Genomic DNA, 25,238 nt, shown 5'->3' on the forward strand with positions numbered 1-25,238 from the left:
TTGTTCCTATGTGAGGTGTAATGTGTGGTTGTTCCTATGTGAGGTGTAATGTGTGGTTGTTCCTATGTGAGGTGTAATGTGTGGTTGTTCCTATGTGAGGTGTAATGTGTGATTGTTCCTATGTGAGGTGTAATGTGTGGTTGTTCCTATGTGAGGTGTAATGTGTGGTTGTTCCTATGTGAGGTGTGGTTGTTCCTATGTGAGGTGTAATGTGTGGTTGTTCCTGTCTGAGGTGTAATGTGTGGTTGTTCCTGTCTGAGGTGTAATATATGGTTGTTCCTATGTGAGGTGTAATGTGTGGTTGTTCCTATGTGAGGTGTAATGTGAGGTATAATGTGTGGTTGTTCCTGTCTGAGGTGTAATGTGTGGTTGTTCCTATGTGAGGTGTAATGTGTGGTTGTTCCTATGTGAGGTGTAATGTGTTCTTGTTCCTATGTGAGGTGTAATGTGTGGTTGTTCCTATGTGAGGTGTAATGTGTGGTTGTTCCTATGTGAGGTGTAATGTGTGGTTGTTCCTATGTGAGGTGTAATGTGTGGTTGTTCCTATGTGAGGTGTAATGTGTGGTTGTTCCTATGTGAGGTGTAATGTGTGGTTGTTCCTATGTGAGGTGTAATGTGTGGTTGTTCCTATGTGAAGGTGTAATGTGTGGTTTCTTCCTCTCTCTATGCAGTTGCTGGTGAAGGTGTCTGATGTCCCAGACCTGGCAGCTGGGATCACCTGTTCCTTTGGAAACCTGACAGAGGTGGAGGGACAGGTCAGCGGTAACCAGATCTTCTGTCTGTCCCCCGCCGCTAAGGATGTTCCTCTCATACCTGCTGACCAAGGTAGATACACACATGCATGTACCTCTCATACCTGCTGACCAAGGTAGATACACACATGCATGTTCCTCTCATACCTGCTGACCAAGGTAGATACACACATGCATGTTCCTCTCATACCTGCTGACCAAGGTAGATGCACACATGCATGTTCCTCTCATACCTGCTGACCAAGGTAGATACACACATGCATGTTCCTCTCATACCTGCTGACCAAGGTAGATGCACACATGCACCTGATGTATCTGGCGAAGGAGGCAATCACAATCACCAATGGAAAACAATTATGTTCCTCGATTCCATACTAGCTAGATTCACTTAGATGAACTGCCATTAAAGTCAAGGTGATTGTTGGCTTTGAGCCATACAGTTGTACACAGTACAGCAGCGGGCTGTGGCATTACAACCATTATTTATCTTCCTTCTTTTCCTCCCTCTCTCTGCTATTTATAAGCTCCTGTAGAGTCGTGTGTTAATGAGATGTTCGATGTTCCCTCTGTCCGTCTCCACTCTCTAACACACACACTGGTCTCCATTCACTAATCCCACATCTGGTCCCATCATCGATCCAAAGCCTCACGTGGGTGATGATCCAGGCAGCCTAATGAGCTCCCCCAGCCCGCAGACCAGTCCCCCTGGCTGGGGAGTGTGCTCCACACCAGCCCTGGCCTCATTAAGAAACCTGGAGGATGGATGACCAGGGACCAGGGCCTGTGTCCGGATAGAGCTGCCCACATTACTGCCCTCACATGGGGCTAACACAGCACTGAGGTCAGTGTAGAGGTACAGGGTAGGACAGACTGATAATGGGGAGGTAGACAAGGAATAGCTCAGGGATGGTAAGCTAGTAAAGGTTGCATTGAACAAGATGGTGTACACCTTCCTAAGTCTGCGGATGGTTTTAAACTTCCAGTCTTGGAGTTGTGTCAACTCGCTACCCAAGGCTTTTTCTTGGGACATATAGTTAAATGCATTAAAAAGGAACAGTGGGTACATATTGAAGAGGCACATGCTCACCCCCAGAAACTTTTTGTGCGTATATTTTCTAAGTATAAAGCTAAGAACATTAATAACTTCCGAGTTAAGAACAGTATAACCAATATCACTCCTTAAAAACATAACCCGTACAGTCCTTGGATAGCTTTTCACAATTCACTGATAGAATGGTCTACATGGAAAACTAAAAGCATAGAAACCATAAATGACTTGGTAACAGGAAATACATTTATTTCCATGACAGAATTAAAAAGCTATTTTGGACGGACCAATGTAGATATTTTCATTACTTAAAAGTTTCATATCAAGACATTTCAGAGTAATCTTGAGGGAACCCCATTTGAGTCAGAAAATATATTCATATGATATGTATTATAGGCTCTCTGCAATGTTTTGCATATCTAACTAACAAAATGTAACTAACAATTTTACGGAAATCCAGTATAAACGAATGTATAAAATGTATTACACAAATTCTACAGCACAACAGCAGAGTCCTGTCTTAGTGTAAAACTAACAGTGACTCAATAACCCATGCCTTCTGGGAATGCTATATAGTCCAAAAGTCATGGGCAGAGTGTCAGGGAAATTGCAAGATTATGTTATAATGCTTGTATTGCGTTATAATGGTTGTTTTATTCGACAGAATAGAGTGTTCTGTTAACTATTGTGTGTGTGTGTTCTACTGAGGATGGGCCTCTATGAGATAACACTGACAGAGGAGATTTACCATGTCTTTGGGTGATAAAACCTAAAGAACATTCCAGAGAACATGAGTTAATGTTTCTGCTCTATACTGTACCAGGAAGAGATGGTTCCAGTTTGGAGTCTTAACCTTGTGAACATTCTATGTATCTGTTGTTCGTCATGTAGGTTGAAAGGGGTGTATCTTGGCTTTCAAAGACCTTTGTACTTTTGTTTTATGACTCTCAACGGATCATTTGAAATGGTGAATCGTTGAAAGTCATTGCTATTGCAAAGCTCTTATTATTAAAGATTGAGTTTAAGTATAACTCTGACTTGTGTGATATGTTTGTCTCTCCTCATTTGATAGTAAAGAAATGAACCACCACAAGAGTTAGAAAGTTGTCTGAGAAGTATTACAATGTAAATGTACTGTTAACCTGTCTATCTGTATACTTCCAGACATGGCATATGGGGGTGTAGTGAGATACCCAATGGGTTGGACCATACTTTTCTCGTCAATCATCTTGAAAAAACGTATACTTCCAAACTGTAAATCAATCCTCCATCGTTAACACAATGGAAATGTCAAATGATTTATTATGTAAATGTTGAAAGTGTGTGGGCGACAGAGAGACACAACATGGTGCAGTATGAGGCTGAGTGGCGCAGTGGTCTAAGACACTCCATATCAGTGTATAGAGGTGTCACTGCAGTACCTGGTTCGAATCCAGCCTGCATCACATCCGGCTGTGATTGGGAGTCCCATAGGGTGGCACATAATTGACCCAGCATCGTCCATGCTTAAGTCGTCATTGTAAATAAGAATGTGATCTTAACTGACTTGCCTAGTTAAATAAAGGTTAAATAAAAAATATTGCTGAGAGTAATACGGGCGCTGGAGGTGGGGGTGTGAGTTGGTGGGTGTGAGCAATAAGTGACGTTGTTTATGTGCATCTGTAAGTTTATGTATTGTATAAAAAAAATCTGAATACATTTTAAAAAACTAGATGGTGTATTGATGTGCCTTTCCAAGTAAGGTAAATAGGCCTAACCCAAGGTTATTTTTCTCTGCTAGATTTTTCTTTCTGCTAGAGAGCCAGGTTTTGAGCCCAGGATTTATGAGCACTGAAATATTTCAGAGCTCCACATGTATCAAATGTAGAACATGTAATATTCATGTGTGACGTCATTGGTGATCACACACACACATACAATCACTGTAGATGATTACACACACTATTTGTTTGTTTGTTTGTGTATGTGTGTGCTGTCACAGTGATGTAATCCCATCTCTGAGACTAAAATGTCAGCCATGTTTACCCAACAGTCACCAAGTCGGTGGCATGTGGGGGCTTATGTGAATGTCTCTCCCCCAGGTAAATGTCAGTTTATCCCCTCATAATCTCCCTCTCAATCCCACCTCATACACACACCCTGCCCCTCATCAGCCAGGACTAGCCGGCCACCTACCTACCTACCTACCTTACAAACAACCAGGGGAGAGGTTATTGACCAGATACACATTGATCATGTGCAGAAGTAATGAAAGTGAAGGAAGGGGGAGAGAGGGATGAGAGGGAGGGTGACAGTGGAGGAGCTAGGGAAGGGAGGGAGGAAGGACGGAGTGAAAGAGGGAAAGGAGGTTTTATCTGCCTGAGAGGGAAACAAAATGGCAGACACAGGAACAACATTCACTACCGTTCAAAAGTTTGGAAATGTCCTTGTTTTCCATTAAAACATACATGAAATTAGTTGCAAAATGAATAGGAAATATAGTCAAGACGTTGACAAGGTTATAAGTAATGATTTTTAATTGAAATAATAATTGTGTCTTTCAAACTTTGCTTTCGTTAAAGAATCCTCCATTTGCCGCAATTACAGCCTTACAGACCTTTGGCATTCTAGTAGTCAATTTGTTGAGGTAATCTGAAGAGATTTCATCCCATGCTTCCTGAAGCACCTCCCACAAATTGGATTGGCTTGATGGGCACTTCTTACGTACCATAAGGTCAAGCTGCTCCCACAACAGCTGAATAGGGTTGAGATCCGGTGACTGTGCTGGCCACTCCATTATAAACAGAATACCAGCTGACTGCTTCTTCCCTAAATAGATATTGCATTGTTTGGAGTTGTGCTTTTGGTCAATGTCCTGTTGTAGGAGGAAATTGGCTCCAATTAAGCACCGTCCACAACGTATCGCATGGCGTTGCAAAATGGGGTGATAGCCTTCCTTCTTCAAGATCCCTTTTACCCTGTACAAATTTCCCACTTTGTCACCACCAAAGCACCCCCAGACCATAACATTGCCTCCACCATGCTTGACAGATGGTGTCAAGCACTACTTCAGCATGAATGTTCTTCTTTGTGATCCGAACAGCTCAAACTTAGATTAGTCTGTCGATTACACTTTTTTTTCCAATTATCCTCTGTCCAGTGTCTGTGTTCTTTTGCCCATCATAATATTTTATTTTATTGGTCAATCTGAGATATGGCTTTTTCTTTGCAACTCTGCCTAGAAGGCCAGCATCTAGGAGTCGCCTCTTCAATGTTGATGTTGAGACTGGTGTTTTGCGGGTACTATTTAATGAAGCTGCCAGTTGAGGACTTGTGAGGTGTCTGTTTCTCAAACTAGACGCTCTAATGTACTTGTCCTCTTGCTCAGTTGTGCACCAGGGCCTCCCACTCCTCTTTATATTCTGGTTAGAGCCAGTTTGCACTGTTCTGTGAAGGGAGTAGTACACATCATTGTACAAGATCTTCAGTTGCTTGGCAATTTCTCACATGGAATATCCTTCATTTAACAGAATGCCACATCCTGATCATAGAAAGCCTATATTTTCTATGGTAGAGTAGGTCAGGGCGTGACTAGGGGTGTTTAGTCTAGTTTATTATTTCTATGTGGGGTTCTAGGTTTATCTTTCTATGTTGGTGTTTGTGTATGATTCCCAATTAGAGGCAGCTGGTAATCGTTGTCTCTAATTGGGGTTCATACTTAATTAGTTTAGTTTTATTGTCACATACACCAGATAGGTGCAGTGAAAAGTGCTGTTTTACAGGGTCAGCCATAGTAGTTCATCGCCTCGGGCAAAAGTGTCTTGCTCAAGGGGACATCGACAGATTTTTTACCTTGTTGGCTCGGGTATTCGAATCACAAACCTTTCGGTTACTGGCCCAACGCTAGTAGTTGCCAAATAGATGATGTGATGGAAAGCTGAAATGCACTGTTCAGTCTGGTGTGTGGAAAAACATATCCCCAACAGGTGCAGTGAGAGAGAACAATGTACTTAAGTTCATTAAAACCTCCCACACTATGAACCGTCTGAGCCCAAGCCTGCTTTCCACTTTACACATCACATCATTCTGTGATCTGACATGGAGAGAGAGAGAAAACACAGCAGCATTGTTCATAACACAGATATTTCCCTTTGTCTTTATAGTAGAATAACTATGAGTTTGTTATTCTGATTAAGGACCACACACTGCCAAATCACTGCAGTCCCAGATGGTCATTTTCTAAAATGCTGGAAATGGAGAGACTAAGAGGGAAATGGAAAGACGATACCTAGTTAGTTGCACAACTGAATGCATTCAACCGAAATGTGTCTTCCGTATTTAACCCAACCCCTCTGAATCAGAGAGGTGCATGGGGGCTGCATTAATCAACATCCAATGTGCCCAGTTGTTGTTGGGGGTAAACTGCCTTGCTCATGGGCAGAACGACAGAATTCTCCACCTTGCCGGCTCAGGGATTCGAACCTTTCGGTTACTGGCCCAATACGCTTAACTGCTAGGCTACCTGCCAAACATATTCAAATAAAAAGGAGAAAACATGGGTTATACTGTGCGTGTGTAGGTGTTGTGTGACTCAGAGTGTGGGATGAGATGTGTGTTTGTGTGGGATGAGTGGCCGGCCGGATGGGTCAGCTTGGACCTCAGCGGGTACCTGGTAGCCACTCAGACCCACCTCAGACCCAGCTGTCCCAGAGCAGAGACTGGCACCCGGTACCCCACTGCCCGCTACCTGCCCTCTGGGTCCCTTCCAGGCCTCCAGGGGACTGAGAGGGTGAACAAGCAGACAGACAGAAGGACGGACTGAAGGAAGGATAGAAACTGGGGGAGGGGAAGGATAGAGTACTGAGGGGAATATAGAACCCCAAGGGATAGAGAGACTGCTAGAGAAAGAGGAGGGATGTGTTCTTGAGAAACTGAAAAGATAGACTTCAAGAAAAAGAGGGGTGTTGTGTTTGTGTCTCTCCATTTGTATTCTAAGCAGGTTATATTGAATCCAGGAAGGGTTGGTACAAGCTGCTACATGTTATAGTGTGTAATTTGTATAAGTGCTTCATTCATCATTCTCTCTCTCTCTCTCTCTCTCTCTCTCTCTCTCTCTCTCTCTCTCTCTCTCTCTCTGTCCTCTCTCTCTCTCTCCTCTCTCTCTCTCGCTCTCCTCTCTCTCTCTCGCTCTCCCTGTCTCTCTCTCTCTCTCTCTCTCTCTCTCTCTCTCTCTCTCTCTCTCTCCCTGTCTCGCTCTCTCCTCTCTCGCTCTCTCCCTCTCTCGCTCTCTCTCTCCCTGTCTCGCTCTCTCTCTCCTCTCTCTCTCTCTCCCTCTCTCGCTCTCTCTCTCCATGTCTCGCTCTCTCTCTCCTCTCTCTCTCCTCTCTGTCTCGCTCTCTCTCTCCTCTCTCGCTCTCTCCCTCTCTCACTCTCTCTCTCCCTGTCTCGCTCTCTCTCTCCTCTCTCTCTCTCTCCCTCTCTCGCTCTCTCTCTCCATGTCTCGCTCTCCCTGTCTCTCTCTCGCTATCCCCCTCTCTCTCTCTAGACTGGTCAGGTGTAGAGTTGAGGCTCAACTCTAAGGAGACTGGTCAGATGGTCATCAGCACGGAGGTCAAGTTCTACAACTGCAGTGTTCACCAACTGTGAGTATCTTCCTCATCTACTCCTGCAGTCCTGGGTCGGTATTCACTGCTGATCTAGCATCAGTTTTCCCTATTAGATTAGATATTGACAGGGGGTGACCTGCTTCTAGATCAGCATTTGTGAAGGACCCTGGAGCCCTGCAGTCTAGGGCCACACTACTGAATCAACACTGTGTGAATATGTTACGGTGTCCCTACACCTTGCCTTTTAGGCTGGGAGACTCAACCTCCCAGCCTAAAATAGCCCCTGTGATGTCTAATGCAAGCTGCTCCCTCCCATCAGCTCTACAACGGTTACTTTGGGGAAGCCTGTTTATTTTCTGCTCAGAGTCTGCAACTGGCTCTGTTGGATGTCATGGCCCTCTGTCTTCAGCCCCTCCCCTCCCCTGTAGTGTCAGTGTCTGACTATGTCCTTGTGTCTGAAGTCAGTCTGAGGAGCCTGTCTGAGTGGAACACAAGTCACAGTCTGAGGAGCCTGTCTGAGTGGAACACAAGTCACAGTCTGAGGAGCCTGTCTGAGTGGTACACAAAGTCACAGTGTACTCTATTAAGAGCTCCCACATCTACTCAGATAATCAGGCAGTAAACACACACACACACACACACACACAGAGCTGTGCACGCACACACACACACACAGAGCTGTGCACACACACCCACCCACACTGCTATACCAGCGGGCGAATCAGCCTCATTCTTCTGAATTAAATCCTCCCATGTTTTTGATCTGATGAATATTTCAGCATAAACAAGTCTGCATCATTTATCCAGCCTGGAAAAGCTCAATTAGACTATACATCAGTCCAACAATCAACTCCTCATTATACTGTACAGTAAGACTATAAGGAGGGACTAGTTACTGTACCAGTCATACTGTGGGGTTAGTCTGAATCAGTCCCCAGCACCCTATATCGTGCACTACGTTTGACTAGGGCCCTCATACGGTTCTGGTCAAAAGTAGTGCACTATATAGGAAATAGGATGCCCTTTCAGATGCAGTCATAGAGACATGGACCTCTTGTCAGAAAATTGTACAACCATTTTAATCAACATCACAGTGACACAACCCTTGAGCCTTGTTCACACTGCAGGCCTTGATGCTCAAATCAGTTTTGTTTTAAAAATCTCTTTTGGACTACTGGCTGTCCAAACAGCAAGTTACAAGTGACCAAATCAGATTGGTCACTAGTCCTTTTTCACTATCTACAGCAGTCAACTAGCTAGCTAGGTAGCTGTTTAGCTTTCTAGAACATTCACTCATTTGTTTGTAAACAATTACCAAGCTAGTTATCTACCACATGTTCTTGTCAAACTGTCAACAGAGTAGCCAGCAAGCAACAAGATATACTGAATAACAGTCTAACCATTTGAGGGCAAATTAATCAAATTTGACTGTTCAGACACAAGTCACATGGCCAGGAATCAGATTTGTCTTTCATTTCCACCTACAATTGTAGGTGGTTTTTGGCTGTTCAAACTGCAGGGAGAAAAACAGATATGAATGGGACAAATAAATGGGATTTGAGTCACTTTAAAGTGCCAATGTGAGAACGGCTTTAGGGGACAGAGTATCAGGGGGACAGAGTATCAGGGGGACAGAGTATCAGGGGGACAGAGTATCAGGGGGACAGAGTATCAGGGGGACAGCTTATCAGGGGAACAGAGTATCAGGCCAAGGCTTCCATCATGATGATGCTTGTAATGGTAGTAGTAGCAAACATGCTGACTGCTAGACTACGCAACACTGTCCCCTTCCTCCCTTCCTGAGAGGTCTGAGTCATGACATTGGCACAGAAACACGCACACACCCTGACATCATCTTATGCCCAAGTATGTGTCTGCTGTTTCCCTGCCATCCCTCAACATTCTCTACCCCTCCTCCCTCATCTCATCCTAGAGAGGATGAACACATAGCCATTGTTTGAGGTGGTTATAGATGCAGTATGCCTACATAGAGGATGCCAGCCATATCTCTACCCACCCCCATGCCCACCATGCCCAGGGCATCTATGGCAGCACGCAGGCACCATGCCAGCTGGTAATTACAACCACATTACAATAACACTGGCCTAACGGTAATGACAGGATCAAGCTGTGCCAACATATTATTCATCCCCATTACTCACTTTACCTCCCTGACTCTGCTTCAGTCGCTGTGGTTCGTCCCAAATGGCATCTTGTTCCCTATTTAGAATACTACGTTTCACCAGGGACCAGGTCAAACAAAGTGCACTAAATAAGAAAACAATAGTGCCCTCTGTGTCCCGGGGCCGGCTGTAGCTGCTTTGCCTCTATTCACACAGACAGGTTAGGAAACCACTAGAAACTAGTTGGAGCGCTAGGTTGGCACACTTCCTGTAGGATCTAGGAGGTACCGTGCCAACCACAAGGGCATCAACAGCAGGTGCCCACTTGGGATCTGCTGCACTTGTTTCCTCCTTGGCAATTCATGCCCGTTTTGTGCCACCTCCTCCCACTTGACTGGTGCAGATTCCTGAGTGTCTGTCCTGTCCATCTGTTTGTCCTCTGTCTCCAGATGTCTGTCCTGTGTGAACAGTGCCTTCCGCTGCCACTGGTGCAAGTACCGTAACCTGTGTACCCATGACCCCTCCAGCTGCTCCTTCCAGGAGGGACGCGTCAACGCCTCCGAGGTACATACCATACACACACCACAGGAGGTTGGTGGCACCTTAATTGGGGAGGACGGACACGTGGTAATGGCTGGAGCGGGATACGGGGAATGGGATCAAATACATCAAACGGTTTCCATGTGTTTGATGCCATTCCATTTACTCCGTTCCAGCCATTATTATGAGCCGTCTTCCCCTCAGCAGCCTCCACTGACACACACACACACACACACACACTTCCTCTCCTCTCGCTCTCTGTGACAGTGGAGTGTGTTTACCGCCTATCTATCTATCTATCTATCTATCTATCTATCTATCTATCTATCTATCTATCTATCTATCTATCTGGGTGTAAAGTAACACACTGATCTGTCTGTCTGAGAGTGAGAACAGACTACTGCTGCAAAGGACAGGAGGACAGTGGCCTCTCTCTTCACACTTCCCTTTTGACACACTCCAAAGAGACCGACTGTGGCAGCACTGACTGATACACACACACACACATACACACCCACACACAGCTGTAGCTATTATTGGCCTCCCCCAGTTTTATGATCCTGCAGATGTTTCCTCCCGCTGTCTGTTGTCATCAGTGACAAAGCACTGGCTGCCATTTTAGAAGATTGACCCTCCGAGGTGATCCTATTATGTGAGAAAGGCTTTGGAGTAGAAGAAGTGGAGCAGCCAACAATCTCCAGCACCAGCCTCTATGGCCAGTTTGACCCTGCTACCTCCCTCCCCTCTCCCTCCATCACTCCTTCTCATGTCAAGGGCTTTTGTTCTTTCATCCAGGGAAATATACAATGTTAGCCAGCTAGCTTCTATGTATGTCTGCTGCGTGTGTTTGTTGTTTGTGTGTATCCACTGTGATTGTTGTGTCTGTTAGTTTATTTGACCTTTGACCTTTAACCTTCCCCACCCCCTCTCTAGGACTGTCCTCAGCTGGTGCGGTCGGAGGAGATTCTGATCCCAGCTGGGGAGGTGAAGCCCATCACCCTGAAGGCCCGGAACCTTCCCCAGCCCCAGTCTGGCCAGCGGGGGTACGAGTGTGTCCTCCACATCCAGGGGGTCAGCCACCGTGTCACCGCCCTGCGCTTCAACAGCTCCTCTGTACAGTGTCAGAACAGCTCGGTGGGTACACACTGCAGGGTTAGTAACACACAGTAACACACTGCAGGGTTAGTAACACACAGTAACACACTGCAGGGTTAGTAACACACAGTAACACACTGCAGGGTTAGGGTTAGTAACACACAGTAACACACTGCAGGGTTAGGGTTAGTAACACACAGTAACACACTGCAGGGTTAGTAACACACAGTAACACACTGCAGGGTTACTAACACACAGTAACACACTGCAGGGTTACTAACACACAGTAACACACTGCAGGGTTAGGGTTAGTAACACACAGTAACACACTGCAGGGTTAGGGCTAGTAACACACAGTAACACACTGCAGGGTTAGGGTTACTAACTCACAGTAACACACTGCAGGGTTAGGGTTAGAAACACAGTAACACACTGCAGGGTTAGGGTTAGTAACACACAGTAACACACTGCAGGGTTAGGGTTAGTAACACACAGTAACACACTGCAGGGTTAGGGTTAGAAACACACAGTAACACACTGCAGGGTTAGGGTTAGTAACACACAGTAACACACTGCAGGGTTAGGGTTAGAAACACACAGTAACACACTGCAGGGTTAGGGTTAGTAACACACAGTAACACACTGCAGGGTTAGGGTTAGTAACACACAGTAACACACTGCAGGGTTAGGGTTAGAAACACACAGTAACACACTGCAGGGTTGGGGTTAGAAACACACAGTAACACACTGCAGGGTTAGGGTTAGTAACACACAGTAACACACTACAGGGTTAGGGTTAGTAACACACTGTAACACACTGCAGGGTTAGTAACACACAGTAACACACTGCAGGGTTAGTAACACACAGTAACACACTGCAGGGTTAGTAACACACAGTAACACACTGCAGGGTTAGGGTTAGTAACACACAGTAACACACTGCAGGGTTAGGGTTAGTAACACACAGTAACACACTGCAGGGTTAGGGTTAGAAACACACAGTAACACACTGCAGGGTTAGGGTTAGTAACACACAGTAACACACTGCAGGGTTAGGGTTAGCAACACACAGTAACACACTGCAGGGTTAGGGTTAGAAACACACAGTAACACACTGCAGGGTTAGGGTTAGAAACACACAGTAACACACTGCAGGGTTAGGGTTAGTAACACACAGTAACACACTGCCGAGTTAGGGTTAGTAACACACAGTAACACACTGCAGGGTTAGGGTTAGTAACACACAGTAACACACTGCAGGGTTAGTAACACAAAGTAACACACTGCAGGGTTAGGGTTAGTAACACACAGTAACACACTGCAGGGTTAGGGTTAGTAACACACAGTAACACACAGTAACACACTGCAGGGTTTGGGTTAGTAACACACAGTAACACACTGCAGGGTTAGGGTTAGTAACACACAGTAACACATTGCAGGGTTAGGGTTAGTAACACACAGTAACACACTGCAGGGTTAGGGTTAGTAACTCACAGTAACACACTGCAGGGTTAGGGTTAGTAACACATAGTAACACACTGCAGGGTTAGGGTTAGTAACTCACAGTAACACACTGCAGGGTTAGGGTTAGTAACACACAGTAACACACTGCATGCTTAAGGTTAGTAACACACATTAACACACTGCAGGGTTAGTAACACACAGTAACACACAGTAACACACTGCAGGGTTAGGGTTAGTAACTCACAGTAACACACTGCAGGGTTAGGGTTAGTAACACACAATAACACACTGCAGGGTTAGGGTTAGTAACACACAGTAACACACTGCAGGGTTAGGGTTAGAAACACACAGTAACACTGCAGGGTTGGGGTTAGTAACACACAGTAACACACTGCAGGTTTAGGGTTAGTAACACACAGTAACACACTGCAGGGTTAGGGTTAGAAACACACAGTAACACACTGCAGGTTTAGGGTTAGTAACACACAGTAACACACTGCAGGGTTAGGGTTAGTAACACACAGTAACACACTGCAGGGTTAGGGTTAGAAACACACAGTAACACACTGCAGGGTTAGGGTTTGAAACACACAGTAACACACTGCAGGGTTAGGGTTAGTAACACACAGTAACACACTGCAGGGTTAGGGTTAGTAACTCACAGTAACACACTGCAGGGTTAGGGTTAGTAACTCACAGTAACACACTGCAGGGTTAGGGTTAGTAACACATAGTAACACACTGCAGGGTTAGGGTTAGTAACTCACAGTAACACACTGCAGGGTTAGGGTTAGTAACACACAGTAACACACTGCATGCTTAAGGTTAGTAACACACATTAACACACTGCAGGGTTAGTAACACACAGTAACACACAGTAACACACTGCAGGGTTAGGGTTAGTAACTCACAGTAACACACTGCAGGGTTAGGTTTAGTAACACACAATAACACACTGCAGGGTTAGGGTTAGTAACACACAGTAACACACTGCAGGGTTAGGGTTAGAAACACACAGTAACACACTGCAGGGTTGGGGTTAGTAACACACAGTAACACACTGCAGGGTTAGGGTTAGAAACACACAGTAACACACTGCAGGGTTAGGTTTAGTAACACACAGTAACACACTGCAGGGTTAGGGTTAGTAACACACAGTAACACACTGCAGGGTTAGGGTTAGAAACACACAGTAACACACTGCAGGGTTAGGGTTAGAAACACACAGTAACACACTGCAGGGTTAGGGTTAGTAACTCACAGTAACACACTGCAGGGTTAGGGTTAGTAACTCACAGTAACACACTGCAGGGTTAGGGTTAGTAACTCACAGTAACACACTGCAGGGTTAGGGTTAGTAACACACAGTAACACACTGCATGCTTAAGGTTAGTAACACACATTAACACACTGCAGGGTTAGTAACACACAGTAACACACAGTAACACACTGCAGGGATAGGGTTAGTAACTCACAGTAACACACTGCAGGGTTAGGTTTAGTAACACACAATAACACACTGCAGGGTTAGGGTTAGTCACACAGTAACACACTGCAGGGTTAGGGTTAGAAACACACAGTAACACACTGCAGGGTTGGGGTTAGTAACACACAGTAACACACTGCAGGGTTAGGGTTAGAAACACACAGTAACACACTGCAGGGTTAGGGTTAGTAACACACAGTAACACACTGCAGTGTTAGGGTTAGTAACACACAGTAACACACTGCAGGGTTAGGGTTAGAAACACACAGTAACACACTGCAGGGTTAGGGTTAGTAACACACAGTAACACACTGCAGGGTTAGGGTTAGTAACTCACAGTAACACACTGCAGGGTTAGGGTTAGTAACTCACAGTAACACACTGCAGGGTTAGGGTTAGTAACACACAGTAACACACTGCAGGGTTAGGGTTAGTAACTCACAGTAACACACTGCAGGGTTAGGGTTAGTAACTCACAGTAACACACTGCAGGGTTAGGGTTAGTAACTCACAGTAACACACTGCAGGGTTAGGGTTAGAAACACACAGTAACACACTGCAGGGTTAGGGTTAGTAACACACAGTAACACACTGCAGGGTTAGGGTTAGTAACTCACAGTAACACACTGCAGGGTTAGGGTTAGTAACACACAGTAACACACTGCAGGGTTAGGGTTAGTAACACACAGTAACACACAGTAACACACTGCAGGGTTTGGGTTAGTAACACACAGTAACACACTGCAGGGTTAGGGTTAGTAACACACAGTAACACACTGCAGGGTTAGGGTTAGTAACTCACAGTAACACACTGCAGGGTTAGGGTTAGTAACTCACAGTAACACACTGCAGGGTTAGGGTTAGTAACTCACAGTAACACACTGCAGGGTTAAGGTTAGTAACACACATTAACACACTGCAGGGTTAGTAACACACAGTAACACACAGTAACACACTGCAGGGTTGGGGTTAGTAACTCACAGTAACACACTGCAGGGTTAGGGTTAGAAACACACAGTAACACACTGCAGGGTTGGGGTTAGTAACACACAGTAACACACTGCAGGGTTAGGGTTAGAAACACACAGTAACACAGTGCAGGGTTAGGGTTAGTAACACACAGTAACACACTGCAGGGTTAGGGTTAGTAACACACAGTAACACACTGCAGGGTTAGGGTTAGAAACACACAGTAACACACTGCAGGGTTAGTGTTAGAAACACACAGTAACACACTGCAGGGTTAGGGTTAGTAACACACAGTAACACACTGCAGGGTTAGGGTTAGTAACACACAGTAACACACTGCAGGGTTAGTAACACACAGTAACACACTGCAGGGTTAGTAACACACAGTAACACACTGCAGGGTTAGTAACACACAGTAACACACTGCAGGGTTAGGGTTAGTAACACACAGTAACACACTGCAGGGTTAGGGCTAGTAACACACAGTAACACACTGCAGGGTTAGGGTTACTAACTCACAGTAACACACTGCAGGGTTAGGGTTATAAACACACAGTAACACACTGCATGTTTAGGGTTAGTAACACACAGTAACACACTGCAGGGTTAGGGTTAGTAACACACAGTAACACACTGCAGGGTTAGGGTTAGTAACGCACAGTAACACACTGCACGGTTAGTAACACACAGTAACACACTGCAGGGTTAGGGTTAGTAACACACAGTAACACACTGCATGGTTAGTAACACACAGTAACACACTGCAGGGTTAGTAACACACAGTAACACACTGCAGGGTTAGGGTTAGTAACACACAGTAACACACTGCAGGGTTAGGGTTAGTAACACACAGTAACACACTGCAGGGTTAGGGTTAGAAACACACAGTAACACACTGCAGGGTTGGTGTTAGAAACACACAGTAACACACTGCAGGGTTAGGGTTAGTAACACACAGTAACACACTGCAGGGTTAGGGTTAGTAACACACAGTAACACACTGGAGGGTTAGTAACGCACAGTAACACACTGCAGGGTTAGGGTTAGTAACACACAGTAACACACTGCATGGTTAGTAACACACAGTAACACACTGCAGGGTTAGTAACACACAGTAACACACTGCAGGGTTAGGGTTAGTAACACACAGTAACACACTGCAGGGTTAGGGTTAGTAACACAAAGTAACACACTGCAGGGTTAGGGTTACTAACTCACAGTAACACACTGCAGGGTTAGGGTTAGAAACACACAGTAACACACTGCAGGGTTAGGGTTAGTAACACACAGTAACACACTGCAGGGTTAGGGTTAGAAACACACAGTAACACACTGCAGGGTTAGGGTTAGAAACACACAGTAACACACTGCACGGTTAGGGTTAGTAACACACAGTAACACACTGCAGAGTTAGGGTTAGTAACACAAAGTAACACACTGCAGGGTTAGGGTTAGTAACACACAGTAACACACTGCAGGGTTAGGGTTAGTAACACACAGTAACACACAGTAACACACTGCAGGGTTTGGGTTAGTAACACACTGCAGGGTTAGGGTTAGTAACACACAGTAACACACTGCAGGGTTAGGGTTAGTAACTCACAGTAACACACTGCAGGGTTAGGGTTAGTAACTCACAGTAACACACTGCAGGGTTAGGGTTAGTAACTCACAGTAACACACTGCAGGGTTAGGGTTAGAAACACACAGTAACACACTGCAGGGTTAGGGTTAGTAACACACAGTAACATACTGCAGGGTTAGGGTTAGTAACACACAGTAACACACTGCACGGTTAGTAACACACAGTAACACACTGCAGGGTTAGGGTTAGTAACACACAGTAACACACTGCAGGGTTAGTAACACACAGTAACACACTGCAGGGTTAGTAACACACAGTAACACACTGCAGGGTTAGTAACACACAGTAACACACTGCAGGGTTAGGGTTAGTAACACACAGTAACACACTGCAGGGTTAGGGTTAGTAACACACAGTAACACACTGCAGGGTTAGGGTTAGTGACACAAAGTAACACACTGCAGGGTTAGGGTTAGAAACACACAGTAACACACTGCAGGGTTAGGGGTAGAAACACACAGTAACACACTGCAGCGTTAGGGTTAGAAACACACAGTAACACACTGCAGGGTTAGGGTTAGTAACACACAGTAACACACTGCAGGGTTAGGGTTAGTAACACACAGTAACACACTGTAGGGTTAGTAACACACAGTAACACACTGCAGGGTTAGGGTTAGTAACACACAGTAACACACTGCAGGGTTAGGGTTTATAACACACAGTAACACACAGTAACACACTGCAGGATTTGGGTTAGTAACACACAGTAACACACTGCAGGGTTAGGGTTAGTAACACACAGTAACACACTGCAGGGTTAGGGTTAGTAACTCACAGTAACACACTGCAGGGTTAGGGTTAGTAAGTCACAGTAACACACTGCAGGGTTAGGGTTAGTAACTCACAGTAACACACTGCAGGGTTAGGGTTAGTAACTCACAGTAACACACTGCAGGGTTAGGGTTAGTAACACATAGTAACACACTGCAGGGTTAGGGTTAGTAACTCACAGTAACACACTGCAGGGTTAGGGTTAGTAACACACAGTAACACACTGCATGCTTAAGGTTAGTAACACACATTAACACACTGCAGGGTTAGTAACACACAGTAACACACAGTAACACACTGCAGGGTTAGGGTTAGTAACTCACAGTAACACACTGCAGGGTTAGGGTTAGTAACTCACAGTAACACACTGCAGGGTTAGGGTTAGTAACACACAATAACACACTGCAGGGTTAGGGTTAGTAACACACAGTAACACACTGCAGGGTTAGGGTTAGAAACACACAGTAACACACTGCAGGGTTGGGGTTAGTAACACACAGTAACACACTGCAGGGTTAGGGTTAGAAACACACAGTAACACACTGCAGGGTTAGGGTTAGTAACACACAGTAACACACTGCAGGGTTAGGGTTAGTAACACACAGTAACACACTGCAGGGTTAGGGTTAGAAACACACAGTAACACACTGCAGGGTTAGGGTTAGAAACACACAGTAACACACTGCAGGGTTAGGGTTAGTAACACACAGTAACACACTGCAGGGTTAGGGTTAGTAACACACAGTAACACACTGCAGGGTTAGGGTTAGTAACTCACAGTAACACACTGCAGGGTTAGGGTTAGTAACTCACAGTAACACACTGCAGGGTTAGGGTTAGTAACACACAGTAACACACTGCAGGGTTAGGGTTAGTAACTCACAGTAACACACTGCAGGGTTAGGGTTAGTAACTCACAGTAACACACTGCAGGGTTAGGGTTAGTAACTCACAGTAACACACTGCAGGGTTAGGGTTAGAAACACACAGTAACACACTGCAGGGTTAGGGTTAGTAACACACAGTAACACACTGCAGGGTTAGGGTTAGTAACACACAGTAACACACAGTAACACACTGCAGGGTTTGGGTTAGTAACACACAGTAACACACTGCAGGGTTAGGGTTAGTAACACACAGTAACACACTGCAGGGTTAGGGTTAGTAACTCACAGTAACACACTGCAGGGTTAGGGTTAGTAACTCACAGTAACACACTGCAGGGTTAGGGTTAGTAACTCACAGTAACACACTGCAGGGTTAGGGTTAGTAACACATAGTAACACACTGCAGGGTTAGGGTTAGTAACTCACAGTAACACACTGCAGGGTTAGGGTTAGTAACACACAGTAACACACTGCAGGGTTTAGGTTAGTAACACACATTAACACACTGCAGGGTTAGTAACACACAGTAACACACAGTAACACACTGCAGGGTTAGGGTTAGTAACTCACAGTAACACACTGCAGGGTTAGGGTTAGTAACACACAATAATACACTGCAGGGTTAGGGTTAGTAACACACAGTAACACACTGCAGGGTTACGGTTAGAAACACACAGTAACACACTGCAGGGTTGGGGTTAGTAACACACAGTAACACACTGCAGGGTTAGGGTTAGAAACACACAGTAACACACTGCAGGGTTAGGGTTAGTAACACACAGTAACACACTGCAGGGTTAGGGTTAGTAACACACAGTAACACACTGCAGGGTTAGGGTTAGAAACACACAGTAACACACTGCAGGGTTAGGGTTAGAAACACACAGTAACACACTGCAGGGTTAGGGTTAGTAACACACAGTAACACACTGCACGGTTAGTAACACACAGTAACACACTGCAGGGTTAGGGTTAGTAACACACAGTAACACACTGCAGGGTTAGTAACACACAGTAACACACTGCAGGGTTAGTAACACACAGTAACACACTGCAGGGTTAGTAACACACAGTAACACACTGCAGGGTTAGGGTTAGTAACACACAGTAACACACTGCAGGGTTAGGGTTAGTAACACACAGTAACACACTGCAGGGTTAGGGTTACTAACTCACAGTAACACACTGCAGGGTTAGGGTTAGAAACACACAGTAACACACTGCAGGGTTAGGGTTAGTAACACACAGTAACACACTGCAGGGTTAGGGTTAGAAACACACAGTAACACACTGCAGGGTTAGGGTTAGAAACACACAGTAACACACTGCAGGGTTAGGGTTAGAAACACACAGTAACACACTGCAGGGTTAGGGTTAGTAACATACAGTAACACACTGCAGGGTTAGGGTTAGTAACACACAGTAACACACTGCAGGGTTAGGGTTAGTAACACACAGTAACACACTGCAGGGTTAGGGTTAGTAACACACAGTAACACACTGCAGTGTTAGGGTTAGTAACACACAGTAACACACAGTAACACACTGCAGGGTTTGGGTTAGTAACACACAGTAACACACTGCAGGGTTAGGGTTAGTAACACACAGTAACACACTGCAGGGTTAGGGTTAGTAACTCACAGTAACACACTGCAGGGTTAGGGTTAGTAACTCACAGTAACACACTGCAGGGTTAGGGTTAGTAACTCACAGTAACACACTGCAGGGTTAGGGTTAGTAACTCACAGTAACACACTGCAGGGTTAGGGTTAGTAACACACATTAACACACTGCAGGGTTAGTAACACACAGTAACACACTGCACGGTTAGTAACACACAGTAACACACTGCAGGGTTAGGGTTAGTAACACACAGTAACACACTGCAGGGTTAGTAACACACAGTAACACACTGCAGGGTTAGTAACACACAGTAACACACTGCAGGGTTAGTAACACACAGTAACACACTGCATGGTTAAGGTTAGTAACACACAGTAACACACTGCAGGGTTAGGGTTAGTTACACACAGTAACACACTGCAGGGTTAGGGTTACTAACTGACAGTAACACACTGCAGGGTTAGGGTTAGAAACACACAGTAACACACTGCAGGGTTAGGGTTAGTAACACACAGTAAGACACTGCAGGGTTAGGGTTAGTAACACACAGTAACACACTGCAGGGTTAGGGTTAGTAACACACAGTAACACACTGCAGGGTTAGGGTTAGAAACACACAGTAACACACTGCAGGGTTAGGGTTAGAAACACACAGTAACACACTGCAGGGTTAGGGTTAGAAACACACAGTAACACACTGCAGGGTTAGGGTTAGTAACACACAGTAACACACTGCAGGGTTAGGGTTAGTAACACACAGTAACACACTGCAGGGTTAGGGTTAGTAACACACAGTAACACACTGCAGGGTTAGTAACACACAGTAACACACTGCAGGGTTAGGGTTAGTAACACACAGTAACACACTGCAGGGTTAGGGTTAGTAACACACAGTAACACACAGTAACACACTGCAGGGTTTGGGTTAGTAACACACAGTAACACACTGCAGGGTTAGGGTTAGTAACTCACAGTAACACACTGCAGGGTTAGGGTTAGTAACTCACAGTAACACACTACAGGGTTAGGGTTAGTAACTCACAGTAACACACTGCAGGGTTAGGGTTAGTAACTCACAGTAACACACTGCAGGGTTAGGGTTAGTAACACACAGTAACACACTGCAGGGTTAAGGTTAGTAACACACATTAACACACTGCAGGGTTAGTAACACACAGTAACACACATTAACACACTGCAGGGTTAGAGTTAGTAACTCACAGTAACACACTGCAGGGTTAGGGTTAGTAACACACAATAACACACTGCAGGGTTAGGGTTAGTAACACACAGTAACACACTGCAGGGTTAGGGTTAGTAACACACAGTAACACACTGCAGGGTTAGGGTTAGTAACACACAGTAACACACTGCAGGGTTAGGGTTAGTAACACACAGTAACACACAGTAACACACTGCAGGGTTAGGGTTAGTAACACACAGTAACACACTGCAGGGTTAGGGTTAGTAACTCACAGTAACACACTGCAGGGTTAGGGTTACTAACTCACAGTAACACACTGCAGGGTTAGGGTTACTAACTCACAGTAACACACAGTAACACACTGCAGGGTTAGGGTTAGTAACTCACAGTAACACACTGCAGGGTTAGGGTTAGTAACTCACAGTAACACACTGCAGGGTTAGGGTTAGTAACTCACAGTAACACACTGCAGGGTTAGGGTTAGTAACACACAGTAACACACAGTAACACACTGCAGGGTTAGGGTTAGTAACTCACAGTAACACACTGCAGGGTTAGGGTTAGTAACACACAGTAACACACTGCAGGGTTAGGGTTAGTAACACACAATAACAAACTGCAGGGTTAGGGTTAGTAACACACAGTAACACACTGCAGGGTTAGGGTTAGTAACACACAGTAACACAGTGGAGGGTTAGGGTTAGTAACACATAGTAACACACAGTAATACATTGCAGAGTTAGGGTTAGTAACACACAGTAACACACTGCAGGGTTAGGGTAAATAAATAAATAACCCTCACACATCCACTATATCACCACAACACCCTGGTTAACTCCTAAATAACCCTCACACATCCACTATATCAACACAACACCCTGGTTAACTCCTAAATAACCCTCACACATCCACTACATCACCACAACACCCTGGTTAACTCCTACATAACCCTCACACATCCACTATATCACCACAACACCCTGGTTAACTTCTAAATAACCCTCACACATCCACTATATTTACCACACAGTATCTATTCCCATTTTGCACTCTCAATGTCAATGAATGTCAATGATTGTCAGACTCTTAGTGAGAGTGTTAACAGTGTCTGTGGTGTGAGGCCTCTAGCCATGTCAACTGTACCCAGCAGCAGTAGCCTGTCAGTGGATAGGCTGGGTGAGAGAGGGGCCCTGGCCTGGGTAGTTACACAGGACAGCACAGGAGAGGAAAGGACTGTTAATGCAGTGAAGCTCTGCTCTGCCCTCCAGCCAGGCTCACACTGATTCCAGTCCTATTCCCAGAAGGGACACACACACACACATACACACACACACACGTGCGCAGCCACAGCCACAGCCACGAAGGAGATAAGGGCAAGAGAGGCAGCTGAGGACATCACCTAGGAGGACAGAGAGAAGGAAGGGGGAATCTAGGAGGACAGAGAGAAGGAAGGGAGAATCTAGGAGGACAGAGAGAAGGAAGGGGGAATCTAGGAGGACAGAAAGAAGGAAGGGGGAATTTAGAAGGACAGAGAGAAGGAAGGGGGAATCTAGGCTGACAGAGAGAAGGAAGGGGGGATCTAGGCTGACAGAGAGAAGGAAGGGGGAATCTAGGAGGACAGGGAGAAGGAAGGGGGAATCTAGGAGGACAGAGAGAAGGAAGGGGGAATCTAGAAGGACAGAGAGAAGGAAGGGGGATCTAGGAGGACAGAGAGAAGGAAGGGGGAATCTATGAGGACAGAAAGAAGGAAGGGGGAATCTAGGAGGACAGAGAGAAGGAAGGGGGAATCTAGGAGGACAGAGAGAAGGAAGGGGGAATCTAGGAGGACAGAGAGAAGGAAGGGGGAATCTAGGAGGACAGAGAGAAGGAAGGGGGAATCTAGGAGGACAGAGACAATGAAGGGGGAATCTAGGAGGACAGAGAGAAGGAAGGGGGATCTATGATGGCAGAGATAAGGAAGGGGGATCTAGGATGGCAGAGAGAAGGAGGAGGGGGAATCTAGGAGGACTTAAAGACATGCTCTGGGGCTTTGGCGACTAAGAAAGTATTTTGGAAACCTCCCGCGTTGGGCTGGATGTGTCAATGTGTACTTCATACATATATCATCTACAGTGCCTAGCGAAAGTATTTGGCCCCCTTGAACTTCGCGACCTTTTGCCACATTTCAGGCTTCAAACATAAAGATATAAAACTGTATTTTTTTGCGAAGAATCAACAACAAGTGGGACACAATCATGAAGTGGAACGACATTTATTGGATATTTCAAACTTTTTTAACAAATCAAAAACTGAAAAATTAATACTTTGTAGCGCCACCTTTTGCTGCGATTACAGCTGTAAGTCGCTTGGGCTATGCCTCTATCAGTTTTGCACATCGAGAGACTGACATTTTTTCCCATTCCTCCTTGCAAAACAGCTCGAGCTCAGTGAGGTTGGATGGAGAGCATTTGTGAACAGCAGTTTTCAGTTCTTTCAACAGATTCTCGATTGGATTCAGGTCTGGACTTTGACTTGGCCATTCTAACACCTGGATATGTTTATTTTTGAACCATTCCATTGTAGATTTTGCTTTATGTTTTGTTGGAAGACAAATCTCCGTCCCAGTCTCAGGTCTTTTGCAGACTCCATCAGGTTTTCTTCCAGAATGGTCCTGTATTTGGCTCCATCCATCTTCCCATCAATTTTAACCATCTTCCCTGTCCCCGCTGAAGAAAAGCAGGCCCAAACCATGATGCTGCCACCACCATGTTTGACAGTGGGGATGATGTGTTCAGTGTGATGAGCTGTGTTGCTTTTACGCCAAACATAACATTTTGCATTGTTGCCAAAATTTTCAATTTTGGTTTCATCTGACCAGAGCACCTTCTTCCACATGTTTGGTGTGTCTCCCAGGTGGCTTGTGGCAAACTTTAAACGACAATTTTTATGGATATCTTTAAGAAATGGCTTTCTTCTTGCCACTCTTCCATAAAGGCCAGATTTGTGCAATATACGACTGATTGTTGTCCTATGGACAGAGTCTCCCACCTCAGCTGTAGATCTCTGCAGTTCATCCAGAGTGATCATGGGCCTCTTGGCTGCATCTCTGATCAGTCTTCTCCTTGTATGAGCTGAAAGTTTAGAGGGACGGCCAGGTCTTGGTAGATTTGCAGTGGTCTGATACTGAAAGTAAAGGGGCTGAATAATTTTGCACGCCCAATTTTTCAGTTTTTGATTTGTTAAAAAAGTTTGAAATATCCAATAAATGTCGTTCCACTTCATGATTGTGTCCCACTTGTTGTTGATTCTTCACAAAAAAATACAGTTGTATATCTTTATGTTTGAAGCCTGAAATGTGGCAAAAGGTCGCAAAGTTCAAGGGGGCCGAATACTTTCGCAAGGCACTGTATGAGCAGAATTATTCTCTTATCTCAATTAATCATGAAATCTCTAGTTCGAAAGCAACTGTTTTCTTGAAGCTGTGCCCTGCCATTTTCCCTACTTTTCCCCCCACGTGGGCCAGCTCCCTAGCAATTTGAGTTTTATACTTTGATATTTAGCCCTTCGCCTTTGAGTGACAGGTAGCAAGAGTCCTGTCCAGCGTTATCCAATGAGGTTGCAGGGCCGGCCCAACGGCTCAGTGGACAGCAGAGAAGGAGAGAGCAATAGCGTAGTACACATATCTGCACATATGTGAGGTAGTACGCCATTTTCAGAGACGACTTTTGGTTTGTGAGTGCTACTATCACAATTACTGGCTAAAACGTATAGAAAAGTACCGGAGAATCTCTTTAACTCTCCTCTCCCTCTTGTCCTATTCATAATGAGGTGGTGATGCAAGGTTGTAGCAACGTTAGGGGAACATTCAACATGCAGCGCCAGGGTCAGGGATTTGTGGTGGGTATTTAAGTTTCTCATGCTGAAATTCTCTATTTTGCATTTTTTTCTCCCTCTTGCTCTCTTTTGCTCCCTCTCTACTTTTTCCTTCTCTCCCCCCTCTCTCTCCCTCCCCTCCCTCTTTCCCCCTCCTCTGTCCCCCTACCTCACCTCTCTCTCTCTCTCTC

The 25,238-nt window shown here is 45.3% G+C and overlaps 1 protein-coding gene across 1 annotated transcript in view; it reads left to right on the forward strand.

Moving 5' to 3' along the window:
• LOC139416721 (plexin-A2-like) overlaps positions 1-25,238 on the forward strand; it is a 466,777-nt gene that overhangs the window by 260,349 nt on the left and 181,190 nt on the right. Inside the window, exons 7-10 of the mRNA XM_071165718.1 lie at positions 672-825; positions 7,325-7,421; positions 9,958-10,072; positions 10,982-11,182. Coding sequence (XP_071021819.1) covers positions 672-825; positions 7,325-7,421; positions 9,958-10,072; positions 10,982-11,182 — 567 coding nt within the window. The remainder of the gene's footprint in view (positions 1-671; positions 826-7,324; positions 7,422-9,957; positions 10,073-10,981; positions 11,183-25,238) is intronic.

This window comes from Oncorhynchus clarkii, chromosome 9, assembly GCF_045791955.1.
Source record: "Oncorhynchus clarkii lewisi isolate Uvic-CL-2024 chromosome 9, UVic_Ocla_1.0, whole genome shotgun sequence".
Lineage (NCBI taxonomy): Eukaryota > Metazoa > Chordata > Actinopteri > Salmoniformes > Salmonidae > Oncorhynchus > Oncorhynchus clarkii.